The following is a 12,695-nucleotide window of genomic DNA, read 5'->3' on the forward strand; positions in this document are numbered from 1 at the left end:
AGTTTAACATTTTCCCACTTTTGTTAACAAGAGTATGAAAACCTAGAAAAAGGTTTTTATTGTACATTTAGAACAGATATAAAATATGTGATTAATCGTGAGTTAACTAGTCATGCCATTAATTACAATTAAAACTTTCAATCGCCTGACGACCTAATTTTTAATAATCTTTTCTTTATTTGAAAAAAAGATTATTAAAAAAATATATATATATTATTAAAAATCAGGGCGTCAGGCAAATACATTTTTTAATTGTAATTAATCACATGACTTCAATAGTTAACTCACGATTAATCACATATTTTATATCTGTTCTAAATGTACAATAAAAACCTTTTTCTAGGTTTTCATACTCTTGTTAACAAAAGTGGGAAAATGTTAAACTAATAGAAATAGTTCAAATGAATTTTTGACATCTATAGCCGTCAATGGCAGTGAATGAGTTAATAATCTCACTGTTACTATGTCAACATGACTGAAAACTAAACCATACAACAAAGCGTATGTTGGACAAACACTTTTGCACACAACTGTATGACTTTGTTTAAAAGAAGGAGATCGTTTTCTTAAATGCATGCCCAAATTTTTTTTATACATATATAATATATGTATACATTTTTGGGTGCAATATTGTGTGTTTGGTGGCCATTTTGCACTTAGGAAAAAGGGGCAATGTCCTACCAGTGCCAGTCAACGATGTTGTGGGCTGTGGTGAAATGGATTGTATTGGAAGTCGCTTTGTATAGATAAATACTAAATACTGTATGTTCCCGATACAAACATTTTGTTTTTGACTCATTTCTTATGCATTTAACTTGTCTTATTGTAATTGTGTTCCGCAACTATCCCAACCATTCATCTACTGTGTGTGTTATGTGAAACCTTCTGCTTCAACTTGCCAACGGAGACCAGCTATAAGTGAGCACAAAAACAGAGAGTCCCAGCATTCTTGCGGTTGTTTGTTACATGAGCGACTTGCCAGCGAAATTCATAACAACAAGGCGGTGCCACACCAGGTCAAGCTATAGAGCAAATTCATGCATAGAATGAAATCCATATTTTGAAAAATGAAAGTAGATATCAGTATAGAGGAGCCACAGGTCAGATTTAGACTATTGCACGACTGGTGACTTATTTTCACTGTATTTTTTCTACATCATTTGCTTATTTGTCATTGTTCAGCACTACAGCACCAATGGCACACTTTCTTTTTGTAAAGACTCTCTGTACTTGTGTGTCACGCCGTAAATGTTGGTACTACTTGAGTCTTTCATTCTAATGGAGACAGATTCCTTGTGTGTACTTGGCCAATAAAGATGATTATGATTCTGGAGGCCACCTCAAAGGCAGTTGCTCGGCTGAATATCAAATGTGGCATATTCCGCGGTAGGGGTCAACATTGACGTGGTCGGAACACCTCAAGTTAACTAATGCTGGCCCGATAGACCACCACGGTAAACGTCTAGGGCTGACTTATTAACTAGCCATCGGCAATTTTACTATACCCCTACTCTTTTTTTTTTTTTTTTACTGCATCTGCAGTCTATATAATTAATTGCCTAAATGATTCACGGTTGAGATACAAGCAAGTTATTTCTTTCACCTCAGTTTCAAATATGTACGAAACACGTGGGCAGTTAGCATAGCATCTAGCTTCATTGCGCTCTGACCTTGGCCGATTAAAGCCTCCGATCGCTGCAAAAAGTTTTAAAAAGAGTGGGGGCTCACCCAGTGTTCAGACCGAGACACCACTGCTTGTGTGGAAAACTGCTCAAATGTTATTTGAAGCATTGTGGTATTTAATTGATATCATTGTTTGCACTTTTCTTGAAAAGAGCTTACAAACACATATGTTGAAAGTGAATTTTTATGGCCACTAGATATTTTCTTTCATTTTATTTACACGTTTAATTGTTTAAAATTCATTTTATTGTGTATTCTACATGCCAGGGTGTCCATACAGTCTACTCTGGACACAGGTACAAATACAAATGGACCTTCAAATGTAAATAAATTTGATGAAATCAACGCTTTTCATATTTACAGTAATATACAATGACTACGTTTACATGCAGTCAATATTCCGGTTAAAGTCAGAATTCCGGTTTCTGAAACAATCGAGGTAACACGTTTACATGCGTGGCAGAAAGAGTTCCTCCCGTTTACATGCTCATTTGTGCTCGATTAGAATAACTCTTTCGGACAGCGACGCGAGGACAACGTAATTACGTAAATAAGGTCATTTCCGCTTTTAACTTACTATACGTTCAATAAAAGACATATTTATGTCACTCACCACGCTAAATAAAGTCGCCGGTTTAGTCCTCGCTTCAAAAGTGCGGTTCTTTGCTGCGGGCGTCACGTTTGCTGACAACGGCTTGAGTATTTCCAGCGGGTTACACGCCAGAAGCACGCACTTATATACTTGTATTTACTGTATGTGTATATAGGCACACTGTGGCGTTTTTGCCGTAGAGACAGAAAAAAACGTGGAAGCTGAGCGGAGAAATCAATGAATTCAAATTAGCGAGTAGGAGGAAGTCGTTACTACAAAGACCAAGAGTAAATGTAACATCAATAGTTTAAATAAAAAAACAGTATAAGAGGATACATTTTTCAACAACAAATCAAAGTCATTCCAAGATTTAGGACCTCTGAATGCAATATTGTTCTAATCGTGAAATGTTCGACATAAGGGCAAATGAAAATTACAACCTGTTAGATGAAAAGGCAAATAAACTTTGAGAAATAACAGGGATATCTTGCTAATTGTTTTAGATGTATGTTACATGTATGGAATATTTTTTGTTTTGTGGAAAACACTACTTCACTTTTATATTTTTATGCAGGATCGTGAGTGATCGGCGGCAACAATGAATACACAGAGACTTGATATGCTTTGCTAGAATAACCGTGTCTTTTATTCCCCGCAAACAGCAATCAACATTTTTACTGTGCTAGGATAATCGTACATTTTATCCCCCGCAAACAGTAATCAACACCTGCGCTGTGCTAGAATGATTATAACTTTCATTCCCCTCAAACAGCAATAATCACAACTCGATTTGCTAGAATCTTTTATTCCCTGCAAACAGCAATCAACACACTTCAACGCTAAGCAGCATAATATGATCATGATCAGCGCTTACCTTGACACTAGACCGGAGAGCCGACGGTCCGGGTAGAACGAGCTGCAAAACGGCTGGGCAATCGTACGTGTTCCGCAGCTGACTCTGTCCGGACCGTGTGCCGCTCCGTCTTTTATCCGTTAGCGTGGGAAACCGGGCTAGCCAAGCCCTTTCTCAGACACTTTCGAAAGCATGTTTTGCAAAGCAGGGAAAACTGTAGTATAAACAAGGAAGAGTTCCCAGGCGGATCCCGCCCTTTATTTACAAATTGTTGGGCACCTGGATTCGTACAACAGTTCAGGACAACAACATATCCTTATATAAGAGGTTTCATGAGGACATATCAAACCATGTTTTTTTTTTCCTTCAAAGATAAAGGAGGTTCAAGAGGGCTGGATAGATAATACATCACATTTTAATGTCCTTTTTTTTAACGGGTCCCCTCGCAATTTCTGTAGGATTGTGTTGTGTTAAACAAAATCCGTGGAACCAATTGACAAGACCACCGCTTACGTCAAATTTGTTCTCGTCCAAGCGTGCAGATGAGGCGTGTTAAAAGTACAAGACGCACACGAACGTGGGAAACCTGACAAATGCCAATTAACGTCTGGTGCGCGTGCGCACAGAAAGTGGCTGCATTTGGGCGCGCAATCACGCGCAGCATCGCTGATCAAATCCTCTTCAGCTCTGTGCGAGGAGCGGACAGTGACGGTGGCAGCTGGAGGCGCATCACCTGCCGCGGATCTGCATTACGCAATCGAAGAGGTCCGATTGACGCACGCGTACGCGCGAACTTTATTTATTCCCTTCTTTTCTTTTCATGATACGCTCGGACGTCCCTCGCGCTTGGAATTTGGACTCGACGGGGATGGCGCGCGCGATGAGGGTGTCTCTGGTGGATGTGCGGACCCGCTAGTGGACAACTGGCGGGGAAAGTCGCGGACATGCGCGTGTTGGGCTGGAGCGTGCTGTGGCTTCTGGCCGCGACGCTGCGAGCCCAGAACGACACTGAGCCCATCGTGCTGGAAGGCAAGTGCCTGGTGGTGTGCGACTCCAACCCGGCCGCCGACTGGCGGGCGTCCAACTCGCCGCTCGGCATCTCGGTGCGCGCCGCCAACTCCAAAGTGGCTTTCTCGGCGGTGCGCAGCAACAACCACGAACCCTCCGAGATGAGCAACAAGACCAGGATCATCTACTTTGACCAGGTCGTGAACCTCCGTGTGTTACGGGTCACCACAACAGTTGCCATGTCTGTGTGTGCTTGTGCATGCGTATGTCATGTATTGTGTGGGGGAGGGAGGGCTCCATCCTGCACACATCACCCGCAGATCAACCCTAAAAGGTACTTCACCAAACAATATAGAATTTTATGTTTGCTTTTGTTATGAACAATGATCATTTAAATGTAATGTAAATCTGGATGGACATCCATCCATCCATCCATATTGCCTATCTTTGTTAGGGCTGTGGGTGTGCTGGGGGTGTACTGTAGTACCCAGCTGAACTGGTCAATGGTCAGAAAAACAGTGATCAATTAATAAGCTTGTTTTAAAAATGTTGTTCCGAAAAAACTAGTAAACTTCCCATGTGGAAATTGAAATAGTCGGACCCTTAATGACAATGTTTATTCTTAATTGTCATACAAACGTAAAAATAAGTTTCTAATATAAACAGTAAATGCTGGTGTAATTAAATAAAGCTCAACTTAAATGATATGTGACGGCACATATTGTAACTGCTTTTGAACGCGAGTTTGTGTAGGATTTTCCCCGTCTATCTTCTCTTAAAACTACTTGTTGAGAGCCCCTTCTTCTAGTGCAGTGGTGTGCAACCTGCGGCCCTGGAGTCACATGTGGCTCTTTAGTCCCTCTCAGCTCCCTGTGGATCACTTGAGAAATTAGTAGAAAATAATGTCGATTTTATTTTTTCTATAAAATATTTTACAAATGAATTAATGATTTTGATTAAAAAAATATTATTATAAAATATATATTTTTTAAAAGTCATAGTCCATATTTGTAAGTTGTTAGAAAAAGAGATGGAAAGATTACCTAAAAATGTACAAAAAGTGACCACAAAAGGTTCAAAAGAAAAAGGAAAAGCAGAAAATTACAATACAAGGTCTTTAGAATTGCCAAAAAATACAAGTAGCAGAGAATTGAATAGAAAGGCAGAAAAGAAAACACTTAAAAAAAAGAAAACAAAATAGGAAATCCCCCAAATTACCATAAAATGTCCACAAAATTGCCAAAAATGTCAGCCAATTAAATTGATCGCAAAAAAGGCAGAAAAAATTGTCTACAAAATAGCCATAAGCACCCCCCCCAAAAAAAACAAAGAAAAAGAAAAGAAGAAGAAGAAGAGAGTCCAAAAATTACCATACTATGTCCATAAAATTGCCAAAAATGACAGAAAGTCAGAAAAGTCGAACCATGTATGAAAAATTGTGTTGCAACTCTAATTAGCTCTTGGGCCCTCAGTAAATTACACTAACACTAACACTCCGTTTCCTTCTTCACAATCTTCAAATGTTTTGCAGCTCCAGAGACATTTTTTTGTGATTTTTTTGGCCTAAAATGGCTCTTTTTTTTTAGGAAAGGTTGCTGACCCTTCCCTGTTCTAGTGTAATGATCACAAGTCAAGGATAAGGCTCGTAGGGTTAATTAATCCTTCAATGTGAACTGAACTGAGGTCTTGCGTTAGATCACGCACACTAGAACCCCAATTTTGTGTGTGACATATTCATCCACAAAATGAATATGTGAAGTTCTGCATATTGAAACAAGCTGGTTTGCTGACTTGTGGCTGGGCAGTTAATGACAACAATCCCAACCATCCTTTCACAAGTAAACATGAAATCAAGTTATTGATGCAACAACTGAGCATTTGGCAATAGATGGGCTACATTCCAGATGTGACAATCGCATGATGACATCACATTCACACCCATGGTTAATTTAGAGTCTTCACTGAACCCAATGTGCATGTTTTGGGATGTGGGAGGAAACTCGGGTACCTTGAGAAAACCCACGCAAGCACAGAGAGATCTCAACTCCACACAGGAGAGGCCGAGCCAGATTTAAATCCCTCAAGTCAGGCAGACATGCTAATTTCCTACTGCCCTTTGTTGATACATATAGAGGCTACAGTAAATGAATTTCATGATAGAAAAAAATTAATTTGTCACCAAATGGATTTATCATGGCAACTAACTATTCATTAAAAAAATAAAGAAAGATTGATTGTGAGCTCCTGCTGTCTCTCTTCTCTTGTAGGTTCTCGTAAATATTGGGAACTTCTTCACATTTGAGTCCGTGTTTTTGTCCCCAAGAAAAGGAGTCTACAGTTTTAACTTCCACGTCATTAAAGTGTACCAGAGCCAGACCATACAGGTACGTCTTTTTAAGAACACTTTTAGGCTGGTTTGACACGGCAGGGTGCACGGTTCAAGTGAAACAATTCAGATTGTTTGCAGTCAAGTGGCACAATTCTTTTGTGCGTTAGCTGTGTGAAGAGAGAGACAGAAAAAAAACATGCAATCAGATATCTTCAGATCAGAATCTGACAATGCCAGTGCCATGTCAAAGGGCAGATCTGAAAGGATATGAGCTTCAACTCATCCAAATAGTCTGAAATTAAATATTAATATGGTACATGTGATGCATTTCTATCATTAAAAAAAAAAAATTTGCCAACGGAGGTTACCGTCAATTAAATCGAATTGTCAGCCCAGGCCAGCAAAATGATATGCAACCTTCAAAGGGGACATTTTTAATGTTAGTACAGCATATAAATAGAGAGTCTCTGGAGTGCCACCCAATCTTCAATCTTTCGTATCTGCATATTCCTGAGGCCGTAGCACCATCATGCCAAGCGGTAGTACTCTATTGTGAGCGCAGGTTAGCTTCAGCTAAGAGAGTTTGCATCATTAACGTCTGATAGCAAGGTGGCGAGGGTTCGAGGTTGGGGATGGGGGGCTTGGCGTTTGTGTTTGTTGATTTCATGTTGATTTCACACCGCGGCTATACTAATTAATAGAGAAGGATACAGACTAACCCCCGGGGGCTGAATGATTAAAAACTGGAGTATCGATTAGCTCCACCCTTTAAGTGAGTGTGTAAAAGTTCACCACTAGATGTCGCTATATATCGACAGCTACGGTGACTCAGAGAGACCGCACTTTGCAAGCCTACCAGCAATTCTCATTTTGTGAGTGAGCGAGCAGCACAGCAAAAAAACAACCCAAAAAATGTTATTAAATAAAAACAACGGCAAAACTATCTTTGGGAACAAGTACTTTAAAAATGGAAAGTGAATCTCAAGTTTTCAAAATAATAATAAAATAAAACAATTATATTTGCATCATTCTAATATTTAATTCCAACAACAGAAACACATCTCCTTTTAATTTGTTTAACAGCTTAACACACCTCTTAAGTCATATTGAGACTCCTGAATTACGAAGAACTTTTTTATGTAGTAAAGAAGAGATTGAGTTTTTGCTATAAAAATGATTTGCTTTCATAGTTTTATAATAATAAGTCTTTTAACTTCATAATGTTTAGGGAAAAAAGGGTTAGTATGAGCGGAATAGTCAGTCTTAATAATGATACATATTGCTCTTTTTTGCAAGAGAAACAATAAAATAATGAAATACTTGTTTTAATTAGATTTTGTTGTTGTTGAAGAAACCGTGTTGTGATTTCGTCTGATTGATGGCCAGTCTGATCTGTAAAAGCCAATCACGGCTCTACTGAAAATAATGTTATGTGTGCATGCTTACATTCGACAAATACGTCAATGTTGGTGTGTGAGAGATTTTTCAAATTGAAGCTGCAAATTTGGGATTTTGTCTGTAAAATATGTACGTAAACATAGGTCTCTATAAGAACACTAGATGTTCTTGTTAGATATGACACAAGAGATGACACAAACAACTATGCCGCGTAAATAACAAATGTCTGGAGGGTATTAAGAATAATTGGGGTCCCTCCATGCATTTCATGTGACCCCCTTAAGCCAGGGCTCTGATGACGGGTCTGCATGCACAAGCTACGTTTTGCAGATGCTAAGTATGGCCAGTGCGGCAGCACTGCCTTGTTGTTTTGTTATAAGCCATTAGCCGGCTACCGTGGTTAGCTTTATGCTCAGTGAAGGTTGTTTTGTTATTAGCCATTAGCTGTGGGCTCACGGTTAGCCTTATGCTCAGTCAATGTATACCTGTGTATTGCTGCTTCAACTCACAGAGGAGCACATTGACATGCTTGTTGTCGATATTGCAAAAACAATTTTCCAACAGCAAAGAAAATTCAGACCAGTGATACGACAAGCTTAGACGTACATTCATAGAATAAAGTGCACTTTCTAAACCCTTGTATGCCTTAATGATATTTGCCATTTGCAATTTTAGCCTTTTAAAAAGGTAGCTGAGTACGTACAACTGCAACATTTGATATTTATATTTATTGTTTTTTTTATTTTTTGTGTAGTTTACTACCTCAAAATATAGTTCTGATTACTTGTATAGTTAACCACCTCCATTTTTTCCTTATAAATGTCATTGTGGCTATTTTTGTATGACGTATTCTTTCATTTGTGTTATTTATAATTTATTTGCATGTGAAAAAGTGATTGTCTTATTTTCTATTATTAATAATTTTATTTAGTTGATTATTTGGTTGTGGTTATGTTAATAAAAATATTTTTCTATGCACTTTTAAAGTATGGAGTTTGAAATGTTAGTATTGTGACAACCTACCTGTTTTTGTGAGCCCTTTGTCACTATGATGTTATTTTCAGTCAACATCAAGTGGCAAAATGGCCATCAAGATGCAAAATGGCCGCCACCTGAGACGAATAAAAACAGGCGAATTTTTCAGCAAAAAAAAAAAAAAAAACTCAGATTCCACAAATGCAGTATTAATCAGAATACTGTGTATACTGTTGGGGGGCGCATAGAACATATTGTGAAGAACATTTTTGACTTGACTAGTAGTAACGTTCCAATTTTAATGATACCCATTCCTACTTATTAATTTGGTGGTTTGGTGATGAAATGCTGTCTTCATACGTGATAATGCAACAGACTCACTATGGATACTCACTTGAAGTAGTTATGTGTGGGGCTATATGTTACATAAGACAGTTCTTAGTGCAGTTGTTAGCGGGTGGTGTGTGTGTTCGTTTTTGGTAAAATGGGCCAAAAAACTATTCAATTGTCTTGTGTGCATGCTTCTTTTCCATATCCGTATCAGATGTGTGACACTTGAAATGTACATGAAATTGTGAAAAATATCACATATAGACATTAAATCAAAATTGGTCAGTTGGACCTGCAGTGTAAATGTAGCCTAAAAGTATTCTGACACAAAGTGGTTTTCCATGACAAAAAATTAAAAAAAATAAAATTTAAATGCTGGTAAGGAGACCCGGATGTCACGTGACTATTCCCTAAACATGCCCCCCTGTGGCAGTTTCTAAGCCTATTACTTGCATGGGTGTACTCTCGTTCCCTCCAAGAGAATTCACACTCACTTTGATAAAAAGCACATGATATACATGCACAAGATGGACAAGTGGGATGATATTACCATGGTTGATGAAGTGTCAGGACTCAGAAGTGCTTTTTTTCCAGCTCGGTGACGCTGCTATGTGAAATTGTCCCTCTTTCACACTGGCGAGTGCTTGAAAATGTGATACAATTTCAATTTATTTCCCCTTCATGTGTAGTCAAATTGCCATCAAAGTTAGCAGTTTCACGCAAGTCAGTGTTATTTAGGCATGTTAGCAACTTAGCATCTACTAATTTAGCCGATGCCGCCGTCATTTATGCCGTAAAAAGTCTTCTTTATGGCGTTGGTCAGTTAGTAAATTCAACTGTAATATCTATTAAACCGTAGCAGCAAAAACGAATGAAACGAATTATTTCCCACACATTAGGCGTGTGGTAAGAGGCTAGCTTCAGGCAGGTTAGCATCTGCTGATTCAGCCACCATGTACAAAGTGCCTGATCACATCTTTTGCCTTTATTTAATATCTATGCATTTAAGCTACATCTACACGACTAACTATTAATTAGTAATTGACTCTGCACAAGCAATGAGGAGGATGTGTTTACCCTTTTTATGGCTGCTGTGAGCCATTGGCTACGCATTGGCTCCTCTTTTGGTAGCCTGGAGCATGCTCAAAAATTATTATTTTTTGCCTCTTCTTGTTGTGGCAGCTGGTCCAGTTTGGCGTTTGACGTTTACTCAAAGTGGTGGACGCGTTTTCTACACTGCCAAACAACTGTTTGGCGATTGGAGTCACTACAGCATGAATGTCTTGTTCAATCCAGAACGAATGTGAAATGTCCATTAGTAATGTTGCATCATCCACTGTAAACCAGGAAGTAGCCTGCTATGTAATGTACGTTACTCCTCGTTTCTTTTTCATATTTGGGATCGTTTGGATTTGTGATCCTCTTCACTTTCCTATTTAAATATAGTCATCCAAAAGCTCTTACGTGTCCCTAAAACTAACTTTCTAATCTGTTTCTATTGGATTATGATGAAAAAAGCCTTGATTGGGTCCCAGGCAGAGAAAGCGGCATTTGCCAATTTAGAACACTCCACAAAATGTAAGCGTGTCATGATTGAAACATATAATTGTTAACACGTCATTTATGAAATGAGACATTTAGATCAGATTAGATTTGAATAGAACTGGATCGAATGCTGACGGATGAAATAAAGCATCATGGAGTTTAATGAGCACCCCATTTCAGCGAGCATGTCACCATTTTGAACAGGAAGGAAGACATTTCACCTCATATTCACCTGGCATGTGAAACCTTAGCAGTTGTTGACTTTTGTGACCTGACAGGTGAACCTAATGCTGAACGGGAGGCCCGTCATCTCAGCCTTCGCGGGGGACAAGGACGTCACCCGCGAGGCCGCCACCAACGGCGTTCTGCTTTATCTGGAAAAGGAGGACAAAGTCTACCTGAAGCTGGAGAAGGGCAACCTGGTCGGCGGCTGGCAGTACTCCACATTTTCTGGCTTTCTCGTCTTTCCGCTGTGAATAAAAAGAAAACAAGTTTGTAAACCGAGCGACTTCTCTTTTCGTGATGTGTTGTCGCCGTGTAACTCCAAACATGACTGCCAAAGCAACGTCACAAAAGTGAAGACGCCGATCCTGTCAATCAAGCCGCCCCCAGAGAGAAGCCTTCCGCATCCTGCAAGCACTTTGTTGTCATGACAACTGTTGCTCAGGCGTGTCTGCCTTTTTTGCTGACTGAGGTTTTTGTCTTGTCGCCAAAACCCATTTGCTTTTAATGTAGCTAACCTCGCTGTCTGATTAAAAGCGCGTACGTCCACTTGATGACAACAAAGGCAAACGTTTTGATTTATGTCATTTTTTATACATGCTGTATGTATGATATATTAATGAATGTCCGTAGCGTCCCCTGTTATCTGACACCGCATGTCTAAATAGATGCCGTCTCAGCTGACAAGAAATGTTCATTCCGTCACATTCAGTGGGACCTCGAAAGCCGAATGGCCGTCACGTCGTACATTACACGCTGCTGCTAGCTCATCAAAGTTAAGACATTATTTGTTTTTAATAGTTAAACCTTTGTTTTGTACTTGTATGACAAGAATGTAAAAATATATGACAAACACGTGGTGGGTCTGTAAAGCCTTTATCGTGAAACTTAAGAACAATTGTTTTGTTGTTGTTTCTTATCATTTTTAGTGGCAGACTTTTCCTTACATTTGCATGACAGTTGAGAATGTTAGTTACTTAAAACGTTGCCTGTAAAAGTTTTGCGATGGGTGACGGTTTGACCGTGCAATAGACTATTTCTACAACTCACTTTCCCATCCCTAACAAATCTGCGTTTAACTTCCGAGGTTCCATTGTATGTTACATTGTGCACGTCCTTGTTCATTTTATTTGTCGGAATGCCGAGGATGAACTCTTTCCTTAGAAAAATGAACATAAGGCTAATCATGGGCAATTAAAACATTTTGCCCAATTAAGGTCAATTAATGCACATGTTCAAATAATGTGGCCACGTTAGCCTTTCAATAATGCGGATTTGAATCAAAGCTATTGATATCAACATTTGATGACATTGTGAACTTTATGTGATCATATCGTTTGCTAGCCACAAAGAGCAAAAATGGGTGTTTAATGGTATAAGTACCTGCTTGGCATACAACGTTATGACAAGAAAACAAAAAAAAGCTCATGTTCACGATGCACATTCCTGTCAATCTGCTTAAAATGTTGCCAAAAAAGAAAAGTATATCTGTAAAATACAGTCATGACAATAAAGATTTACATTTGTGGTAATTGTGTTGAGTTTTAAAAATACTTTTACTTTACTAAAAATAAATAAATAGGGCTGGGTTGTAAAAAAAAATTGAATAATTGATATTAAATCAATTTTCCTTTTCAAACCTGAAATCGATTCATGGTTTTATGAATCTTTTTCTCATAAATTCTTAAGAGAATTTTAACGGCCAATTTTTTTAATCTGACTTTTTTCTTGAAATTTAATGTTCACATGAATTTAAAAGG

At 38.7% G+C, this 12,695-nt stretch overlaps 1 protein-coding gene across 1 annotated transcript; it reads left to right on the forward strand.

Annotated features, from left to right (window-relative positions):
* Positions 1-3,721: 3,721 nt before the first annotated feature.
* On the forward strand, positions 3,722-12,467 carry cbln4 (cerebellin 4 precursor). The gene is made up of 3 exons (XM_077551846.1): positions 3,722-4,333; positions 6,404-6,520; positions 10,992-12,467. The coding sequence occupies exons 1-3, from the start codon at positions 4,028-4,030 to the stop codon at positions 11,187-11,189; spliced, it is 621 nt and encodes a 206-aa protein (XP_077407972.1). The 5' UTR covers positions 3,722-4,027; the 3' UTR covers positions 11,190-12,467.
* The last annotated feature ends 228 nt before the right edge of the window (positions 12,468-12,695 follow it).

The sequence above is a fragment of the Vanacampus margaritifer genome, chromosome 1 (genome assembly GCF_051991255.1).
Source record: "Vanacampus margaritifer isolate UIUO_Vmar chromosome 1, RoL_Vmar_1.0, whole genome shotgun sequence".
NCBI classification, from domain to species: domain Eukaryota; kingdom Metazoa; phylum Chordata; class Actinopteri; order Syngnathiformes; family Syngnathidae; genus Vanacampus; species Vanacampus margaritifer.